Raw genomic sequence first — 24,239 nt, 5'->3', positions numbered from 1 at the left:
TGATGCACATATGCTAAAATAAACTGGACATTTTCACACCTTAACATCTACAAGAAGATTCAGACAATCATTCCAAACAAATTCGAGAAAAAGTTTTTAGTCCTAAAATTATTACTATGTAAAATATTTCAATATAGGTGAATATAGTGTCGGTGAAGAATTTTCATTGACTTAGTTGTCATACCAAATTTTTAATGATCTGCCTAGCACAATCATAATCACTTTTTTTATTTTATCCCAATATTCTTAGAGTTATCATCAGATATTTACTAGGTTTTTATTGCTTATGCACACACAAGCACACATACACACATGATTATGTAAATATACACATAACTCTTGTCACAATGTGACAACGTATTTGAAGAGAAAATATATATATATATATATTTCTACTATGACAGGTATTTTAAAAACTGTCTGTCTATAAATAGGTCTGTCTGTACTTTTTTATGTCTGTACATATATTACTAGATCAGTGTTGAAGGTAAGGTTGGTTAAATATATTTCTAGAATAAGAATTGAAATTATTAGCAACAATCATTTATTAAACTATATGTCCGCCTATTATTTTTGATGACTTCAGTTTTTATATTACATATGAGGCATCATCCATCAAACCCATTGAATAATAGATCAATTAATTAAATTTTATTATGAATGATGAAATACAATAGAAGAATATCTAATGACATACATTTCTTTTTTCTAAATGTTCCTAGAGATCAATAATCTTTGTAGAACATTGAAGATTTCAATTCAAAGTAGAATAATAGATAATATGGAAGGTTTATTTAACAGTTTTATTACTTAAAATGTCTTATCATTGGATTAATATTATGATAAACATTTATAAAAGGAATATATCAATGTTGTTTATCATATTCAATGACTTCATATTTCAAGCATGTCGAATACATCAAACATCATTTAAAAAATTCTGAGTTAAATTTTCAATGTTTCCAATTTAAATTATCACTTGACAACTCATTTTAAATTTGAATGTCATCAATAATGAAGTTAATTAAAACAAAATAAACACACGATATTGAATCTAGGTATATTTTAGTTTTTAAGAAAAAATGTGGTATATTCCAACAAAACATGAACATTGGTTTAAATTATTATTCTATTATTTATTTATTTCATGTAATGGTTTATTGATAATTGTGAATTCTTTGGATATATCTTACTGGATAATTGAAGATACAAAAATGACAATCTCACAATTGGATAATTCTAGTATTAAATCAACATTATCAATGAATAAATCAAATACCTCAGAATGTATCAGTGAAAATGATTCTGTATTGATTACAGGGATAATTTTTATTTTATCATTAATTGTTGCAATAGCTACTGCTGGAGGAAATTTTTTAGTAATTTTAGCCGTGATACTTGTGAAAAAACTTCAAACACCAAGTAATATTCTTATTGGAAGTTTAGCATTCAGTGATTTCTTTGTGGCTCTATTAGTTTTACCCTTTACAATAATTGATGCATATCAAGGTTATTGGCCGTTCAATGAGGGTTTATGCGATATGTATATATCTTTCGATGTATTATTGTGTACTGCATCAATACTAAATCTTTGTGCTATTTCCATTGATCGATATTTGGTTATCACAAAACCACTGACATATGCAAGTAGACGAACACCACAACGTATGGCTGCTATGATAGCTACTGCATGGATAGGTTCAGCATTAATAAGTATACCACCAAATTTCGGGTGGAAAGATCCATTTCAAAAATGTGCCTGCGAGTATAGTAAAAATGTTGGTTATCAGGTGTATGCAACATTTTTCGCATTTTATCTACCACTTATCGTGATGATTATTCTGTATGGTAGGATATTTAAATTGGCTAGAGAAATGTCACGTAGTGGTCAGTCAAAAATGACAGCAGGCATATCACGTAAGTCAACTGAAGTGCCAGAAACTGTATCTAATAATTCACATTCAGAACCGATATTAGATAAGAGTATACAGGAATTACAAATTACAAGTACAAATATAACTGAATATGTACAGTCAGATGATGAGCATATAGTAACTAAAGCAATTAATAATGGTGTGAAAAAGGATGAAGATACAAATGATATCTGTAAAGCAAGAGAATATGATAAAAGATTAAACTCTTACTCATCAAGAAAACTATTAACTGATTCTATGAATGTGACCAGTGAATTGTCCAGAGAAGCTCATGGAAGAAGATCTCGTGGGAATTCCGATACGAAAGTAATTAAAACACTTGGAGTTATAATGGGATGTTTTTGTCTTTGTTGGCTTCCATTTTTTATGATACAGGTGAGTTTTATTTATTTATCAAAAACTGTGCAAAATGTTCATCAGTCAATAAGGACATAAATACTTCATAGTTAAACCATATATATATATATATATATAAATGTAAAATATCTTATTTAATAAGTTCTCAGCTAGTTTCACAGTTATCAACCCGAATGTGTTCTAAAGTGATAATTGAGCTTAGCAAAACTTCAGTTACTTAACATTAAACACTATTTCGTCCGGTAATTTCATTTGAACTTATCCTACGGAAAATATAATCGAAATGAAACCAGACTAGTGGTTTTGATTACGCTAAACGTTAAGTTCAGACCAGAAAATAATTGAAATTATTTCCGATTTCATTTAATGTCTTTAACATTCCCGGTGCCTAATTTTTGTCAAACGTTTTTTTAAGATTATGAGTAATGTTCATTTAGATTAAAATAACTTGAGGTCGATCTTTATTACCAACTTAGATTACCTGAGGAAACACTAAAAACTCAATATGGATACTAAACAGTTTTTATCTAGTAAACTTTTATCAAGTTTTCCAGTTATGAGACCATAATTGTGATAGAAATATGATCATAACGTTCAGTGTAACAAGTGTTCTTGTCAGGATTATGTAAGTCGTATTATGCGTCACTAATAAAATAAACTTGTTAGCATGCACTATTTTCTTGCATCAGGTTATGTGTTAAATGAAATTTTTAAAGTATCATAAAAGCAAATCTAGAAAATGCAGGTTGAAGAAATAAAGACATAATTAAAAACATAGTGAGCTTACTTTTACGTTCAACTTTTACGTCTCAACGTTATGTTTGGAAATATCGTTTGAATATACTTTGTAGCGTATTGACTTCTATGTTACATAAATTAGGTTACATTTTTTATTCATTCTAACAAGATGATTTATATGTATGGGTTATCGTAAATCGTTTATTAAATCACTGCATTACATTTAACAATGTCCAGTATTCTTATTTTGATGAAAACATTTATATTTTCATATGGCCGTGATGTACTAGCTTACGAATATTTATAAAATGAAGCTAATTTTGTGTCATGAAAACATCAGTTGAGAAACAGTTCGAAACCACTAAGCATAGAACAAACATTTTACCTTAGTCTAGGTCTGTTTAACAGCGGGAATCTAGCACCTTACTGTTTATTGGTGACTATCGAATTTTAAATTCTACTCTATTTATTATGAAGCCGAATCGTGAATCAATATCTCTATTTACTCTCTGTACATGTTCTCTAATTGTAGTTTATTCATTAAACTAATCTGTAGTTTTATAAGCAAAGATGGATAGTGGCCAGCAGTGGAATACAGGACGCGCGTCTCCTCCTATTTGGGACTCGTTAGCTGGATGTACATGCATCCCAAAGTTGATGTTCACTCTGAGACTCGAACCCAGTACCTTTCGCTTCAAATGCCATCACGTTATCCACTTAGCTACTGAGTCCTGATAGCCACTTGCTTGTGCAATAGGGTGAAGCTATACTCACTTGATGTTGTGTACTTGTATCTTAACATTTATGATTAGGACTTCAATTGATCAGTCTCTTATCAGCATATATGCATCCTGCACGGACTGCCTCGATATTGCCTGAAGTTACAAGCTTTATCAGCAAGAGACTAATCAATTGCAGTTCTAGATAACAATAGGAAGATACAGTTATACAACACTAAGTGAATATACTCTGTAGTTTGTTTTTTTTATAAACGGCTTTTCTTAAATATAATTTACACTGACATGAACATTATTTTATTCTTTATTGCTACCTGAATGAATCTGATATTCTGTGAATTTATCACAATTATGTGTTATAAAGTAACAATTTAAAAATGATAATATTCATTTATGAATTATGTTAATCCAGTTGAATTGTAGCCTATGTAAGATATAAAATATATTCCATAAGCTCCATTAGTCGAATCACGGATTAATTGTTTTTACATTTAAAAACAAAGTGAATTTGAAGTTGAATCTTCTAATGAACTGATAGCATTATGATAGGAATTACTCCACATTCAAACTGTTAAATTATTCTAATTTCCGTCAATTACAAAAATGTAGACTGTCAAACTTATAATTCACTATGTTAAGTTTTATTCTTAGAGGACATTTCTAAATTGTTTTGTAATCAAAACAAAACGTTTGAGATCCCAGTTTTATATATTATTTTAGAAATTATTCATTTAGGATTTCTGTTTAGGGCATTGAAACCAACATTTTGATAATACAGTTCTAAATCAGCTGTACAGGAAATAACGGCAGGTTACTAAGGTCTTTGATGAAAAACTTGTCAACCAAAGTAAATGTGTTCGTTGATAGGTATTTCATGAAATTCATTTTTACTTTCACATAGTACACTTTTAAATATGTTGACCATAAGCTTCAGTGATTACTCTCATGAAGAAATCTTACATTGATGAGGTATGGACACAACTTAATGTCATTTGTAGTATTTTGCTTAACAGTTAAATGATATTTATTATGCTTAAGTAGATGTTGCTTTCCTCTATATAGATAGACTTAGAATTTACTTATGACATATGGTTTCATAAATAATTAATATATCCTAATGACTTTTATCTTACTATATATATATCTGTTACGGAAACTAAAGAATAATCAGATACATATACCACTAAAATTTAGCTGGTAAAAAATATGAATTCATATTTAAGTTAAAATACTCTTGCAACGTGCGCAATATTTTCATGTTAGTATAACTGTCTGAATGAGTTTATACAGACGCATTTTCTGTAATACATTACAAATGTTCAAAGAAACTTCTTTTCAGAATTGAAATACGTAGACGGTTGTGATTAATAGAGAATAACACGTTTACATCTTACAAGAGAGGAGTCTAAGTAAAATATTTAATTATATGCTATTTGATAGGCTAGTAGCATATATAGAAAATAAAATGTCAAAAGGTAATTTGTATATACATATATTTAACGCAAATTGGAAGAAACTGCAATATCATAGAAGTCATCAGAACAAATTTGCTCTAAATGTTGTTGTAGCGAAAACCACATGAAAATGCGCAGGCAGAAACGTATTTTGTTTTATCTTATTTGTGATATGACTATCAATCTTCTAAAAATAAACCATGGTAAAGTCTATAACTTAATTGACGATTAAGGATAAGTTAAAAATACATATCGCATACTTTTTTAAACTTGGTTTGCATTAAACAGTAATGGTACATAGAATTCGTATCACTACTATCAATAAAATCTCGGAAATATATTTTATCCTATTTAGGACAAATCATCTGGGTTTCCATATAACACTATGTGGTTGTGACACTCGAGAGCAAGTTCGTGGATATAAAAACCTCTAAACAAAGATGGATAGTGGCTGGTAGTGGAGTCCAGGACGCACAAGAAAGTGGCTATCAGGACTCAGTAGCTAAGTGGATAACGTGATGGCATTTGAAGCGAAAGGTACTGGGTTCGAGTCCCAGAGTGAACATCAACTCTGAGGTGCAGGTACATCCGGCTGACGAGTCTCGAACAGGACGAGGTGCGCGTCCTGTATTCCACTGCTTTCCACTATCTGTCTTTGCTTATAATATTTGTGATTTAAAGGAATATCGAGGCAATACGCGCAGTGTGCACATATGCCAAAAAGAGACTGATTAATTGCAGTCTTAAACATCAAAGTGAAGATTCAAGTAATCAATACGAAATGATTTTTAAAAGTTCCTGTTTAGTTAGAAATGAAATAAAGAGGTTGTTTAATACCTCACATCGTATGCAATAAAAGATGAAAATCTGAGTGAATATTTTCTTTAATGAGACATGTTTTTCTCAAAAACAGTCAATCGCAAGGATGTCGACCGAATGACTGAAAAGGGTAAATAACCCGATTTCTGTATTGTACAGAAATAAATGAAACATTGTTTAGCATTATTCTATGTATACACCTGTATGTTTATTATACAACGCAACGAAAGGATTTAATATTTGCATATATATGTAAACGTATATACATGAAATGGTTTTATCCTTTGTGTTATTTGTTGCACAATTTGCTGGTACGCTGATCCAGACATCAACGTTGGTATGGCCCTCCAGAAAGGCAGATTGCCCTGTCTAATAAAGTTCAAATATTTTCAAGAGGAAAGCATCCCCGAAGAGTGATAGACGTTTCAAGTCAGGTAACTACTAAGGTCAATTGTTAGAATTTGCTACTGTTTAGGTGCTTGCTACAAAGTTTAAGGAGATTAGATGAAAGTCACTCTTTGTGAGAAATATGCATTACATATACACTTGAAATACACTTATAAAATCAATTTATGCATTCAGCGACACAACCATAGATAACATCATGGGAGGGGGTAATATTATTTGCGCTTTAGTTCTTTAAATTTACTGCTGACTTATTTCATGCTCTGAAAATAAAATTTCAAATTGTTTAGTATCAAACAGATTCTTTTTTGTCTTGGTGTATTCGTTTAACATAGGTTGAGGTGCTCCATTTAAGTCAGTTTTTGAAATGAAAATTCATACAATCGGGAGAGAATAAAATTAGACTAGGATAACAAAAAATCCATGTTTTATATCCAGTGTCAATTTCACAATTTACTTCTAAAAAGCTTAGATGAACAATTTAACCAGCATTATGAGTGTAACTGTTTTATAACCTTACTTAGCAAAGTTGCTATGTAATTATATTATTTTTGGATGATTTTGACAGTTTGCAAATGTGCTGTTACATTGAATTTCTGACGTATCTGTTGCTAAAAGCATGAACGACTAAGTGGATAATATCTGTTTATACGATACAATGTTGTGCAGCAAATTTAGTACTCATCAAAACTTCAGTTTTCGAAGTGATATTTACTTGTAAGGTAAAGCTAATTGTGTAATTACATTAATGAGGACAAAATGTGTTTTGTTTTTCATTCGTATGACTAGCTCTTATTTCATACATAATTATACATGAAATATGTTTACAATCCTAATTATTGTCGATATTGGATATATAATCTAGTTTTCGTAATTTCTATAGTGAAGTTCTTGATTTTCACCTCTCTACGGCCTATTGTTCAACCATGTAGGTACGCTAATTTGTTGATCTGTCAGCAGAAAAATTCGTAATAAAAATAGTTTATTTATTCTGACTTCATGCTAGCGCTAAATAAAAAAAATATTAAAGATGAAAAAGAAAAGGTTAACACAGTCCTATTAGTATGAGAATCCAATTATTTAAAAAATCAGCAATATGTTATATTTGAAATGATGCATTCAGATAAACGCTAGATATGATTCCAATATTTGAGAAAACCGAATTAGTAGTAATGTGAAACTGTGATGCTAACAGATATATATATGTATACATTACATAACATTATAAACCTAAATATTCATCAATTGTGTACCACTTGTATCTAGGTACGTAACACTAAACCACCATCACACTGTAGTGAAAATCGTTGACGTCAAATTGAATAACCATTTTTTATTCTGATTATTAGTGCTATTCGACTTCCAAGGTATAATTCGTTTCTCTTCCTGATCACATTATCCTAATGATCATTTTATTTTATAATTTGATGTAAGATTTTCTTTAAAAGGTATTCTAAACATCTAGATGATTTGTTAACACGGTTGAAAGCATGAGTCAACCGAAGCTAGACCACCAAGGAAAACCTGGAAGCACCGAACGGCTGTTTCGTCCTATTATGGGACTCCTCAGCAGTGCGCATTCACGATATCGCCTCATGAGATTCGAACCCAGGAACTACCAGTCTCGCACCAGAGCACTTAACCGATAGACCACTGAGCCGGTATCCAACGGTGTTATTGTCTAACTTCAACCAATCCACGAAGTTGAACAACCGTTCACTAATTGCCTTCAGTGAGTTCCTATTTCACAACGGACGTAGTTTAAACTCTACTGGTCACTGCTTCTCACTAGAACTCCAGGAATCATCTCTTGAAGTCAGTAACTCCCTTATTAAATGTTTTAAGCAACACATTCTGAAATGTATTTTTTAATCTGTTTGCAGGATATTATAGTTATTAAGACTTGAACAATTATTGATGTTCAAGTTCAACTTTCGTAGACATATATTGATTTACTTTGAAGCAAGCCTCCAATTCTGCCTCTACATTAAAGACACACTTAACAAATGTTACTGAGTACGCTACACAGTAGTATACTTCATACAATATCCAAATATCTTATGCTGAAAATTGAACTTTTTTTCAAACTGATCGATTCTAAGGAGATTAGATTGGTATACTATGGTAGTAGTACAATACATCGTGTTCTTTCTATGTGGAATAGTTGGTAGTTGTAATTTTAGATAAATATGAAATAAACATAAGAGAACATTTAATTAGATTTCATCCATTAGCGACGGAAAAATAAATACCTTTCACAAAGTTAGTATGCCTTTAATGTTAGTCATTAGCAACCATTAAAATCACCATTATTATAATGAATGAAAACATTCATGCACATCTTAGCCTCCTATTAAAATTCCAAATTTTAGTGACTTGTTAAGACTGACGATATGATGTTTATTGCTTTCTTAAAAGTTATTATGAAGTTTGTCTATGCTGTGAAATTTTACACTGATTAAATTTTATTTCATGACTTCAGTTTTGTTGTATCGAACAGTATTATTTATAAATATGTATAGGTAAAACTTGTTTTAACAGTTGAATTCACGAGTCGATCTAAGCTAGGCCAGTAGTGAAAACATGACAGTATTGGACGGCTGTTTTGTCCTAGTACTCCTCAGCAGTGCACACATACGATCCCTCACGTGTGATTTGAAAACAGGACCTTTGGTCTCGTTCGCGAACAATTAACCTGTAAACCGCTGAACTGAGATCCAACGGTGTTAATGTCTAATACAGATCGATCCATGATCTTGCGCAACCCTTCATCCGTTGTCTGAGGTGGATAACTGTCTCGTACTAGACACAGATCAGACTACACTGGTCACGGTTTCTCATTAAACCTCTAGGAAGTCCATCTCAACTGTTATAATACCACAGTCTTCACAAATCCTCATACTTATAATGAAACTTGTCTTAATGCATTAGTATTAAAGTTTCAGTTTAGGTTAAATTCATGGTTTTTATATTGAGAAGCTGAATAGGTTTTCGTTTCATTATCTTGAGGAATTACAAGCAGATATGTATGTAGAAAATTTCTTAATAATCCAAATTTCTTAGAATTCCTCAGTAATTACTGAGTCCCGCAATTAAGGTATACTGATTACGAATATCTATACAATTTAGTGCGAATGAAACATTTTCCAACCTATAAGCAGGCTGTAAACAAGTGTATTATTTATTTGATACTGAATCATTATTACTAATAGGTTAATAGACAAATCGCAATCAAGATAAAACAAGTCTGTGAAAGTGTTTAAAGGAGAATATTGTTTTATTTAGTCGTCTAAGCCCTTAATAAGCATTGAAACATGTTCACTAATGATATCGTGACATGCATTAAACTTTACTTCAAAAATAACAGAAAGCTTAGTCAAATTTTGATTGTTTATGTCGTGAGTGCAATTTGTATCAGGACTGAAAACAGATATCAGTCCCACTTCTAGGCAGCAGAATAACTTCCTCAAGATTTTTGAAACTAGCTAATAAATTGTTTTTTATCAAGCTACTTAACAAATAGTAAACAGTACATATTAATTTAGAGCCAAAACCCATGAACTCAATTTCTCGATTCTGAATATGTGTTCGATATAGTACAAGTAAAGTTTATAAATATATCTGTTATTTTCATTGTTTAGTCAAAATAAATGAAATTTAAATTAAGAAAAATGAAATATTCTAATCAGTCTTTTGGAATCGCTGTTTTCTTACCGAATATCATGATATGCCGGGTAAAATGAGAAAAGTGATTATGGTTAAATCTTACGGTAATTGGTATTTTTCCCACTCAGTTGTACTGGTCACACGGGAATTAGTACCAATCATACGCAATTGTCTTTTGTACAGATGTACAAAGTCGTGAATTTGGAGTAACTTAAAACAAATCGACACTTGAGTTTTATTAAATAAATAAGCACAGTTTATGAGGAAAATACTTGAACGTTAGACAAGGTTGATTTTTTGTTGTCAATTCAACATTGTAGACGTAAAACGTTGTGTTAGTATTAGGAAGAGATGTGATTAAACAAGGATAAAATTAGAACACTTACTGTTCTTATTTAGTTTGTAGTGTGATGAATTGATATATCTTTCATTATATCCTGATGAGTAAGAAAATTATATTTCTGGCATTTAATGACTTAATGTAAACCATTTTTCAGAGTAATTACATATTACATTTAGTTAGTCTGAAGAAACGCCTTACATTAAGTCGTAGAACGTCAGAAATACAATTTTTATACTCCTTGGAATATAAAAAATATATTAACTATTAACTTTCTACCAAATACTCAATTTATTTAAAACTATCAAGTTCAACCTTCTTATTGATACCTACAATTTCATTAATTTGTGGTGGTTTAGAGTATCTCGTTGTCTATATTTTAACTGAACTTTGATCAGTTTTGGTTGGCCTACGTACGTGTCATATGGATTGTCTTACTATATTCATCAAGTCACAAGTTAATATCAATAGATAAAACGTAAAATCCAGAACGTACACTTCGTCCTGTTTTTGACCTGTCAGATCGATGTTCCAGCTGTATTGCACTGCTAGCGAAATTTCATTTACTTCACATCAACTTGTGCCTTAATGTTTATATTGCGGTACTTTGCATAGGATACACAAGTGCCAATCAAGACTAATTGTAATATCAAGAACGATATAATCCAAACCATCAGAAATTGAATCAGAATTCATACCTGCTACACATGGAGTAGCCAACTGGACTCTGTAGCTAAGTGGATAAAGCAATGGCGTTTGTATCGAATGGTACTAGTTTCGAGTCTCGGAGTGAACATTACATATGGGATGCAGGTACTTGCAGGTGATACGTTCTAAACAAATTGAAAGACGTGTTCAATTATCCATCTATTATATATAGACTTACTATTCCTAAATGTGTATCAGTAAAAATTTAAAATAACGAATTTGGATAAAATTAGGTTCAAATAGCAATATGAACCATTCTAAATTGGGATAATAGCACTTTCAAAACTAGTGGATATTTGGATATTTTGCAATATATGTTTGTGTGGCTTTCAGCTGAGGTTATTCTATGCAAATTCATGTATGTTAACTGGAAAAATCAAGTCTTCCGATATAGTTAAAAAAGTAATAAAGTAATTATAATACGTTATATCTAACAATACTGTAATTATTATCCACGTTTATATATGGGAACGCATGGGGCGTATCCATAATGAAGAAACTTATGATAATTTGGAGGATCATTCTAATATTAAATCTTGAGTATGAAATGTGTTTGTTGCTGATGAATTGAATAATCTCTTATATCCGAAAATAAGCCATATATAATAATGATAATAACTGTGTCCTACAAACAAACTTTAATCGTTATATAACAATTAATAAAGCGAGTTCTCATTAGTTGTAATGCAGATAGATGACAATTTAATCGTGCAATTATTTATCAAAATAATTTGGAAAAATTGATTATTCTATTAATCAAAAAAAATAATTTTTTTCATCTAATAAAATATGACGTAAATGAGAATTACGTTTTCTGTATTCTTCCCAATATAATGATGAGTTTATTAGTTATAAAAGATTAAAAATAAAATTTACACTGAATTCCTCATAAAGATAATCTGCCAAATTAGGGGGCCAGGTAGATGTTACAACAAAATAATACTTTGTGATTACATTATATTGTATCATTGATCAAGTTCATCATAAAAACTGAGACTATCTCAAACAGTTGAACTTTGTAAACGAAAGCATAATATTATCACCATCTGAAAGAATATTGTGAAATGTGTGTATATTATCATACTTCAAAAATTTAAAAACATTGAAGTTCTATCTCCCAGATGATGTTGATGAATATTACATTATCTACTTTCTATTGTTGAAGAGATTACTGAAAATGGACGAACGGAATGAAAGATCAGCGACACGATGACAAGACAAGCTAAACTATTCTGATGCGTCACAGCCGTGTTAACTAGAGAGAGAAAACCCGGTTCAGATGAAGGAAAAGTATATTGCGCAAGCACATAACTTAAGTGTAAACATGCAACATAAACAAGTCCTTAAGAAACGTTATAAAATAGTATAACAAAAGAAGAAACGGACCAATGACATTTATGGTCCTTTGAGGTGGGGGAATACAATTTGAAAGCGAAAATGGGCGCTTTCGGGGCAAGATCGAGAAATTCAGATTTCCGAAATAAAATCACAAAAATAAGACTTTTATTAAGTGATTTCTGAGGATCTAACATCCTCAACACTACATTATTGCCATTTCATTTCAGAATATTCCACTGACTGTTAATATATCTTGAATCAGAGATAGCAAACAATTCCTAAGTAAAAACAATGAACAAATCAGTAAAACATTTAAATATTACGCAGAACGTGACTGTTATTATTCTGTAACAGTCAACTAGTTGAAACATTATTATTTTAAATTCACTTCGTATTGTTTGTTTGAATCTTCCCATTGATGTTTAGGACTGCAACTGGTCAGTCTCTAATTGGCATATGTGCATACTGTGCGTATTGCTTCGACATAGCCTTAATTCACAAGCATGATAAGCAAAGATGGATGCAGGTATATCCAGCTGACGAGTCCCAAATAGGATGAAATGCGCATCCTTGATTCCACTGCTAGCCACCATCCATCTTTGCTTACTATAATTTAGTTTTTTCAATGATATATTTAAATGCCACATCTTAGGCGTTAATATTGTTTTTGCTTGTGGAATTAAGTAGTATTAAATAATTTTCTATAATGCTTATTTATTCGTTTCCTTTTGTTATAACCTTTGTCAACTTATCGATCAATGACTGAAGAAATTCAAATTTTTGTTCCTTTCTTATTACATTCCAAAAAAACTTGTTTTTTTATCACTAGAAGGTTACCTTTTCACTTATTTGATATTTATATGTAAATATTGCTCCATAAAAGATTTTAAGTAAATTTAGTACACACTGAAAACTGACTATGAATATAGCAGACAATTTGAAGGCGAAAAAAAACAAAAGCTAGATAATGATACCTAGTCAGTTTAAATGAAATACCTAAACTAAATATAGAAATAAGGTATTTCATGTGTATAAATGGTAGACATGATGAATAGAACTTGATGGCTACAAGTTAGCTGTTAAGAATAAGCAGTTAATCGAACAAAATATTCAAACGATCGTTATAATGTTGGATAACTTGAAAAGAAATCCCATTCGGATTTTATTGATAAACTTTCTATACCCTGGATATATATTATATCATAAAAGTGTATAGCTTGTTTTATTCTATTTTATTTTGAAGAGGAAAACAAAATGTATATAAAGTTTAGTAAATGTTTACACTGTATTGATGTTACTTGTAAAGTACAAATCAATGGATTGCTACTGAAGTGACTAATAATCTTATTTGGTATATCAAATTTCAGAGGAAGAATTTTATAATCCTAACCTTAACTGTTTATGCCATAATGTGCAACTACATTATTATCATAAACATACATTTGTCTAATACTTTGTACTACTTTTATTCTGATACCATATCTGATTGTTTGTCTTGAACATGACATATGAAGTAGATTTAGATGATCAAATATTTCTTAATAGGATAAGGTCAATAAAATAGTGAATATGTTTACAAATATCATTCAGAAGTTGTTTTTTTCAATTAATCTTTACAGTTTTAAATAAAGTAATCTTACTAGAAAACTATTCATTCTTCTAGATAAGCGTTTGTAAATGAACCCTAAAGTACTAACAGTTAAAATCAATGTCATCAATCTATATATTTTTCTTTGTATCAAGAAATGTTCTATTCACGAATTCCTCCCACAATGTTAAAATGATATCGTAATACGAGGATAACATTCGTTATTTGTTATCAAATATCTAATCTAAGTCCATTGTTAGTGTTTTGAATGATTATGTTGAACATCTATTGCTTCCTATGTTACAAATATGTAGTATATAGTGATACATATCAACAACCTGATCTATTATCCTTTTACGAGATATCCTGAAGTTGAATGCTGTTAAGTATACTGTCACATGTTTGTTAGGCTTTAATTTTACATATGATCTAATTCGAAAGTGTCTAATATGTCTAGATTGTCCAAATAGTTCTTTTGAACATATTTTATGTATTTCTCAGTTGTTGAGAATTATGAGGTTATGTATGAATGGAGTGAACATAGCACAAAACAGCACAATATACTTATTACTTTTTGGCTAGAAATAAAAAAAGTAATCTAGTGTTATAAAACCAGTATTTGTAAGGAAAGTGATAGAAGAAAGTATCTAGATTTAGGTACTGTCTCTATCTTAATGTTTTTACTATCCATTGTCATACTGAATATTTTTTAATCACTGATAGATCAAATTGTTGACAGATCAAAACCTTTAAGGCAACAGATTTCATTTTAAAATGATTACCAAATCCGCTTTTACTGTATTGGTTCCATTTACATGAACTACTTTATTATTTTCCTATAAATTAACTGGGATTTTGTACAGAAATTTCTTGGAGCAGATTAATTCGGTCACTCTTGTTTTTAAACTACATATTACACCTCGAATTTTAACAAAAATATCATGAAGAATTTCTTATGTCGGTAAACAGCGATTGGCTACCTTAATCTATGCATTTCTAATGGAATTCAGCAACACAGTCCTTCTTCTTTTACTTTCAATCTGATGTCTTAGTTCTGTTTCATTAATATTTAGTCACTGTGATCATTTAATTAAAAATTAACTACTAGGCATATAATGTTTGGTAATCCACTTACTAATAGTGGTTAAATTTTGAATTTTTTAGTGTTAGTTATATTGACTACGTAATATTCAGAGGCCAGTTCTACTCAACGGTCTTCACAGTAATGTGTATGAAATATGATTGTAAAAACTTTTCACAAAAATCATCTGAAACTGACAAATTGAGACTAACTGATATTGAGTATACACTAAAATGATTTGGTCCAGAATCTTGAGGAAACTTACTAATTTCTCATCGCTATAACTAAATTAATGTAAAAATTTCTCCTACACCTTAATAATACTTGTTAATAGAATAAATAGTTATTTATTAGAACTATATTCACTTCATCAAAACAGTTGATATTGTGTTTTCTATTTTTACACTTCATAAATTTTTTATTTCATTTGAGTTACCATTCTTATTTATTTTACAAATGCAGTATAATTTAACAGTTCTGTATACATTGAATGCATCAGCGAATATTTATATTTTCTTTTTACGTAATTAATTAACTGTAATGTAGCTATACTACTTATCATTCTCATCTCTTAGTACCCAAATGATATGAATTAATGTACTTTGTATGACTAGTGGCCATTTTATGTTGAATGTGTAATATTCTGTTTTCATTCATTTTATCAATAGTTATATTTCGTGATATAAATTGCCAGTGCAACTGAATAACTTTATCTGAAAGGAAATACTGCATATCAGTTATATCGATGAAAGTTATTTTTATTTCTGTCTCCAGTTGATACATCACTGACGTATCTATAAAGTGATACGAACAAAATTTCACACTCACAAGAAACTGTATTTGAATCACTTTTTTTCAAATGAAAATAACTGCTTATTCCTAGCCATATATACAAATGCTGAAAGAACAAAATGGCGACAATAAGGTTAACTTAATTTGAGTTAAAATTCATAAGAAAATGCTGTGTTGCCAACATATTTCATAGTAAGTGTGTGGATACACATGAATCCTGTTGCAACATTTCTAGTTCTCTTATTTTACTAAGTAAACTGTTTGGAATGTACAGTCTCGAAATACGATATGCGAAGGGAAATCAACACAGATTCAAAGAAAATTGAAGGTGAATATAAGGTCAATTTTCAACACATTCATCTTAAGTTACCTAGTGAATTTTCGTTATATTTTTGCTACGGTTTGTATACAGTGATACTTACTCAATTTCATTATTTCTAATCATTATAACTGATATTTAATGTATTAACTTAAATAATTTTTTCAATTCTGCTGGAATCATTATCGACAAAGCGTTTTTTATGAAACTAAACCTCTCATTATAATTAGAGGTAAGATAATAAAAAAGATAGAAGTAGTCTCAATCACTGTGTTGAAGTCGGATTTGAGAAATATTATCAATGCACATGAATGCATTACATACATTTTTATGCACTTTAATGTGACTTTGGGAATACTTGATTTTAGATTTCTCTCATATATTACATACATTTACAAATCACACAAATATGTTAGCTAGTTCTGACCTTAACTTTTCTGAATACCATTACAATAATCAAACTGAACGATCCATTCTTTGAGTCAACCGTAAGTCAGAAAAAAATGTCTACAAAAATAATTCAATCTGAGACCTTAAGTAATATTGAGACGAAAACAGATTTAAATGCTCATTATGAAGCTAAACGAATATTATGACAGATATTTTAATTATTGTGTTCAGTTTTTCGTCAGAAAAAACAAAACAAAATTTGACACCTCATTGGTTAGCATACCATTACATAAGAAGTACCATAGTTTTTACACATAATATTTTGATTTTATTGTGCATTTATTTATAATTGAGATGATTGTTCCAAGGTTGAATAAAATACCAGTTGCTGATAATGAATAGAACAAAACGTGACTACATCTTGCTATCCCGTAAACCAACTATTTTTCTTCATAAACGTAAGTACTATGATATAGTTTTCTTTTAAGTACATCTATTATTGCTTCCCTTCAATACTTTCATGTGATCACTACATATTTAAATAAAAAATTCAAGACTATGATAACAGGATTTTTTTTACTTCAATGTCATAGAGCGAGCTGATTACAATATTGTTATTTTCCAAATAATTATACTAGTCTTTGTCTGAAGTTACTTAACGGAGAATTTTTATTATGAAGACTGTACAAAATAAGTTATAAGAATATCTTGTAGTTTTTACTCTCATTTCTATGAATTTCATCATCCAGTGGAAAAATATTTGATATTCTTTTAAGCATTTTTAAGACTAGTTATTAATGTAAAATAATCTCTTCTGATATGATTACACTTACCTGAAATAAACCTGTTTCAACCTATTACTGTTACTGTGCTTAAAAATTTATATACAATAATTTAGTTAATTCATTAACCAACTGAAGATTTATATGCCCGTCATTGAAGCATAATTTTGTATGAGGTCATAATTTATAAACTCAATACTGTTTACAGTATTACTTGTTTATGCATGCTGCTTTCGAAAGGTGTGATTTGATATCGGATAAATGGACATCTAATTGGTTATTGAGCTACAATAATTAAAAAAACCGGGCAACACACTAACGTTTTATTAGAAATTAAATCTGACCTTAATATCCCACCAGCTTTTTCCTCCAGTTTGTTTATTTTTGGTGAAAGTTATCATTTATAAGTTGTGAAAAAATACGGCTAACAGTTGTTCAATGTTACTATGCTTAAAACTTTTTTGTATAATGTTTTTCATTCGATTGCAAATGATCCATGAGTGATTTAGATATTTCTCATTTCATTGAATACTGAAGCTAAATAATACCCTGATCGTTTTTACATTCTATTAGCGACAGCCTTTTACTTTACTGTTACACACTTAATAGCTACTGATATACTAAAATAATAAATAATTTGCTTTTATAATCATTTTGAAGTATAATATCTCACATTTATCTTTTGAAATTTAAAAATTTCCCTTTTTTCTTAGCTACTTTTGGCCCTTTTAAGTGCAGCTGGTTACAACACTGTGAACATGATTCCAGTTAGTGTATTTCGATTTTTACAATGGTTAGGTAAGTTGATTTGAATTATGAGTGAGAGTTTTTTGATCATCTATTATATTTTATTCTATAAGACGTAGACCACATATATATTTTCCATTGGAAGACTCTTATACTAATCGTTTTTATGAACAATAAATGTTCCACAATTAAATGCAAATCAGGGTCTCTTGATGAACAGATACCTGCCCTATTGAATAGGCGATAACAGTCCTACATTTATACATTATACTTGTCTTAAACTCTCACTATTGTCAACTATCGTTACCGATAATGCCTGTCTCAATTTTGATAAGGTTGTAATCTGTCAGTAATTCTTTGTCTTAGAAGCTTTAAAGTGTTTTCTCAAAGTCACTCCCTGGTAAGCAACAGTTGATTGGGATATTTTTCATAAAAGTATCTTTGTTAAATGCTACTGAGACGTCCCATAAAAAAATTAAAACTGTTGAACTGTGTATAGTAGTTCTAGTGAAATATGAAGCTGAGTACTGTTTCTTGATATTTTACCCTTTGTTGCTTTCGATTTAGTTTGATTCTGAATAGCAAAGCAAACTATTTATAACTGTTCAATATAAGTATTAATCTAATGCAACCTGTAATTAATATAGGAGTAAGCTACTTGTTTTAACTTTCCAATGTGGCTTATGAATTTATGTAAAATGAAACCACAAAATTACTCATTTAAGGAAAAATCAAGCCCTTCAAATAACGACTCAATGAATATTGGATCATTTTTAAACCAAACGAAATAAATCTGAAAATGAAGTTCGGTTTAGGAAACTTTTTAAACAAATTTACTATCAACCTGTACAAAGAATTTACAATGAGGTCCCTATTGAGCTCAGTTCTATTGAATTTCTCCATGTTTTAACTTCAAAGTCAACCGCTTAGTTCTGACATCGAATGGTTCAAATTGTACAGAAGGTAAATAAACGATAGTTTCATCGTTTATAAAGAGCGTTTTCACTAAATCAACATTCTGTATTCTTTCAATAACCGCCATCGTTCTATACATTTCACGTCGGAACATACAGTAGGTCATTCAATCTCATTTCTCGGTTTCCAACACGCATGGAAGAGTAACGGATCACTAAAAGAAACCATATAGCTTGGTTTGATAAAAAAACCGAAGGGACACTAGTTACTCTTCGTTTAACTCTATACAAAAGATCCGTAGTTCTGAACAGGTTGAAGAACTTGATTTCCTCGGAAAACATTTTGCTAAAAACTGTTATTAAAGCCACCTCGTAGAGAATAACATGAAAGGAAGTTGGAATAAGTAATTTGAAAATGACGTTTGAAAGGAATATTCTAAGTGGATCTAGCGTATAAAGGTTATCAAAATTCCTATATATATAAGAATTTGTTGACCACAGCAATTAGAAAAAGCGTAATTTACAACAAAACTGTGATTTACGTTCACAAGCAGAAACTTCCTCATCGTATACGCAAAAGATAAGCTCTCTCGTTTGGTCACCCCTATGTCCATCTACTAGTTCACCTGCTCTTGTTGACCAAGGTACACATACCGTAAACATCACTTGCTTTCAACATTTATGAGACATTACTATTTATTTGGGAATTATAAGTCGATCGAAATGAATGAAAAATGCACTTGTACCTTTTTACAGCTTCATTGAAAAACATTTCTAATCACATCTAATGATTGTCTATTAATTCATCAATATGTATCTGAAAAATTCAGACTCATTCATCCTCATGAATTATTAACGATCCTTTTGTAATATCAATTATAACAATAAATAAAATGTTATAAGCGTGTAGAAAAAAATTTTGCTACATTTAACTTACATCAGTAGTTTTACTTAAAGAAACTCAGTTTAACAATGATATCGATTTCGTCCAAAACTATTGGAAATAGTCCATTTGAGTTATTTCTTATACAGTCAAAAAAATATAAATCCAATAAAGAATAATGTAAAATGCAATGTTTTTCAAATACACAGCTTTGAACATTTACATTAAGTGGTGATATATTTGTTATCTTATGATCTTTCGAAATTTAGTTATGTTACTGAAAATTAATAGCGGAGATCTGACCCTTCAAATTATATGAAGTATTTATAGCTTTTAATTGTCATCTACTTGTCGATAATAAATAAAACAGTTCAAAAGTAAAATCACCATCCACAGAGTATCATAATTTTAAACTGTTTATTCAATCTATGCTCTATTAGATTAACGTTGTACTCTTATGATTCGTAACCCATTCACAAGAAATGGTTCAAATAAATTTGCGCAATAAAAAAATTATTCGCCTTGTAAATCGATAGTCAAAATCATAGTTTGCTAAAGTGTACGACATTCTCATCCGCGCAGTTTACGCAATAGTGTAGTGAAGAAGAACATAGGTGAGGACAACCGATTAGGTATTTAGCACAAATTACAAAGTTGCTTGATAAAATAGAATGGTTCATTTACAAAATGTTCACACATTGTCTCAGGCTTCATTGTTCCTGGATTGCCACACCGATCACTTTCTGATTCTGTTCTTTCCTTTCCGATCCTCTCAATCTTCTGCTGCCAGATATTCTGTTCCTAACTCATGATATATACTACTTATGTCGATATAAGTAGCGCACACCACAATAGAACTGTCTACCTATCCATCCGTTCGCTGATTTACCTGACAATCCATATATATATTCATAAAAGCCTGCGGTCTTAGTTATAACGTTCTTTGTTGATATTGTATCATTTCCTTGTTTTCTAAAAGTGGATTTATACTATGACAATTCATCGTACAAAAGAAAAACTGTTGTTAGGTGAATATAATACGCTTGAAGTGTCTGGCCGTCAGTCAACTACCCATATGTGGTCTAATATCTAATAAGCTTAGCAAATTTAATTTTATCAGTGACTAATAGTGCTTCTGGTGAAATTATTTGTAACCGGTTATCGTGACAAATTCATTCAACAAATTGTTAACATTAACGTTTATAATCACCTTTGCTTCTTTCACAAACTTTCGCTGCAATAGACGAAAATATAACAGTAATCAAGATAGGGTTACATGGAATTCTATTGTAAACAACAAGATATGTTGAAAACTGTTTTAAGTAGTGAAGTGAGAAATTATCACAATCAGTGAATAACGACCGTTTAATATAGTATATAGCATTCGAAGAAACCACTTTTCACTTCGAATTTCCTATTCGCCGTGAGTATTTTTCCTTCTCAAGACCTAGTTCCAATATATTTATTAGGTAGTTTTGTCGAGAGGTTTGTATCTGATGCACATGTATATCTCACAAACGTTTAGGAATGTTTGTTTGTTTTAAGCTGTGAATAAAGTAAATCTTTACAAAATACATAAGCAAGAATTTCAAAATTCGGTCATTACTTCTTCCTATCAAATTGATTTGTATTGTTGAGGGCACTAATTTTTACGCTGACGTTTTGAAAATTAAAATTTTGTTTATTGTAGATATCTTCAATTTGATGGTTTATAATAAATAAATATGTATATACAATCTTCACAATCAAATGTTTATTGTCCGTATATTTTATGTTGACAGGTTACGTGAACAGTTTTCTCAATCCACTTATATATGCCAAATTCGATCGTGAATTTCGTGGTCCTTTTAAAATGATACTTCTGTGTCACTGTCGTAATATTAATGCACGATTACGTGCAGTTCACTATTCTGCTCAATACGGTCTACCAAGTTCATCAAGTAAGCGTCAAAGCATTGTTATATCTTCACCTTATACACGTAATGATACAGCTTCAAGATGGTTAGGGAAGTCTTTAAATCAAAGATGTACAAGTGCCGTACCTATACGGCCACGTCGAAGACCTCAAATGAATTTCAGAAACGCTATTTCAGGTCAAACGGATGAAAGATGATTCTATTTTTCATACTTTTTACATGTCTCAAAATCTGACATCATATGGAATAAAGCTCATAGTACATACGTATATATATATATATAAGCATATATATGTAGATAGGTGGATGATTGAGATCATTTTTTATGTAAAACTGTCTGCTTTTTTCTTTACTTGTACATTGTGATCTACTTCAAAGTTTTCTCCTAATATGTTTATCCTTTTTACATACAAGGCAGAAAGACGTTTTTTTAAAGCAATTCACTACAATATTTTATCCAAAATGAAATAAATACCACCAACCATACTGAACTAATTTTATTTATTCTCGAAGAATCAACTTCTTATTTTTTTTTCTAAGTAACAAGACAGTGTTTACAGATTTTTTTTCTTTTCTTTTGTAAATTTCTTTCTTGTTTGATTTAATACATATTTCTTTTTGTTGCTTTTTTCTACTTCAGACTAGTCACATGTAATAAGCACTACTTTTGTAATCATTATGAAAAATGTGTAATAATGTACAAAACAGATCAAATGAAATAATATAGCACTGAATTTTTGTTTTGTCAGTAATAAAGTAACTAGGAAAAATTTAGTATTGCTCTAGTTAAGTAATTATCCGGAAACGTGTGTTTGGAAACAAATACCAGGTTTATATTTAGAGGACATCATGCATACGACTCTTAACAATCAGTAACCTTAATTAATTTATAAAAATGAAACGGATTTTACATTCGAAAGACTTACATTTTAATAGCACTTTTATCGTTTGTACTGGCGAATTATGTACTACAAATCGGAACGTATTTATGAATTTGAAATTATAACTTTATGAAGTTTGCTCTATAATTCATGTCTATTGGCAATATGTTAGTTTCCAATATAAACATTTACTAGGAACCACGTATATTTATTTACTTTCCTAAACACTAAATATATCATGTCTTATATGTCACAATATATATTTTTGCTTATTGTATATTGAATCAAAAAGTAACTGATTTTCAAGGACTTATATATGTGTGACCACACTTACATTTAAATTAGTAAACACAGTGGGATGTGACAATCGCTTTCATGTCTTTTAAGTATTGAATGAAGCATGGACCTCGTTCTTTCTTTGATAATGACATTCGCTGCACAATACGTTTTGTTGATGACTGATTTAAACCTTTGTTTCAAAAAAATGCTACTTGAATCACCTTTAAATGATAAGGTGATGTAGACAAGCTTTTTCCCACAAAGGCTACAGTAGGTCTCACTGCGCCACGAACATTCCATCTATTGATAAATTTAGGTGTATAACCATCCCCCATTAATGTCTTGTTTAACAACTTAACATCATTATCAATGGCGTCGTTTGTGCAAATACGATTAGGCCTGTTAAATAGGCATCTTATCAAACCCCGTTTGTAATTCACAGGGCAACAACTATAGTAACTAAAGTAGTGTCCCGTCCGTGTCGGTTTTCGAAAAATGGATTGTTTGATTTAGTCATCTTCCCGTCTGCTTAGAAGTATGTCAAGCTTTACACCAGCTTTGATTACTTAAAGACGTAGGGGTTAGAGTACTCAGTTGATCATATTGTTTTTCAAATTGCGCATTTATTTCCAATTCAGACATTTGCGTTATAGTGACGGAGAAAATAAAACCAAGAGAAAGTGCTTCCTTTTCATTAGGAGATAATAGAATGGAAGATAAATTAGTGACATACTTATCAGGATGAACTGGGAATAAATTAACATGATTAGTATAATGCAAGATTTTTCGAGCTTCTTTCCGATCCTTTCCTTTATCTTCAAAATGACCGTACTGCAAAAGTTGATGAACTTAATATGACAGACTATAGATATTTCTGTTAATATAGACAATGTTTGAATATGTAACTCAATTAAATTGATCAATTTATCTTGGCAATTATCTAATATGTTAGTTTCAACTATAAAAATTTACTAGAAACCACATAAAAAATAATATATTTATTTACTTTCTTAAACTCTAAATGTAAACTCTAAATGTATCGTGTTTTATATGTCATAAAACATTTAAACTGATTTTCACGGACTTATATATCCAAGTACCGGTAACAGATGGCAACTAAAATCCAAACTGGTAAATTGAGTCTTTTTTCTTAGTGATTGATTTGTATTCT

The 24,239-nt window shown here is 30.2% G+C and overlaps 1 protein-coding gene and 1 non-coding gene across 2 annotated transcripts; both read left to right on the top strand.

The window, feature by feature from the left end:
- Window positions 1-1,214: 1,214 nt before the first annotated feature.
- On the top strand, window positions 1,215-22,105 carry Smp_126730 (putative biogenic amine (5HT) receptor; the record flags this gene model as incomplete). The annotated part of the gene is made up of 4 exons (XM_018794028.1): window positions 1,215-1,917; window positions 2,038-2,309; window positions 18,162-18,246; window positions 21,774-22,105. 4 exons carry the CDS (start codon window positions 1,215-1,217, stop codon window positions 22,103-22,105), a joined length of 1,392 nt encoding a protein of 463 aa, XP_018648482.1.
- On the top strand, window positions 5,717-5,783 carry Smp_tRNA_01269_Gln_TTG.1.1. Its single transcript has one exon. It is a non-coding gene (tRNA).
- Window positions 22,106-24,239: the final 2,134 nt, after the last annotated feature.

This window comes from Schistosoma mansoni, chromosome 1 (genome assembly GCF_000237925.1).
Source record: "Schistosoma mansoni strain Puerto Rico chromosome 1, complete genome".
NCBI lineage: Eukaryota > Metazoa > Platyhelminthes > Trematoda > Strigeidida > Schistosomatidae > Schistosoma > Schistosoma mansoni.
Note: the sequence above shows the minus strand (reverse complement) of the source record. Positions and strands in the feature narration are given on the sequence as shown.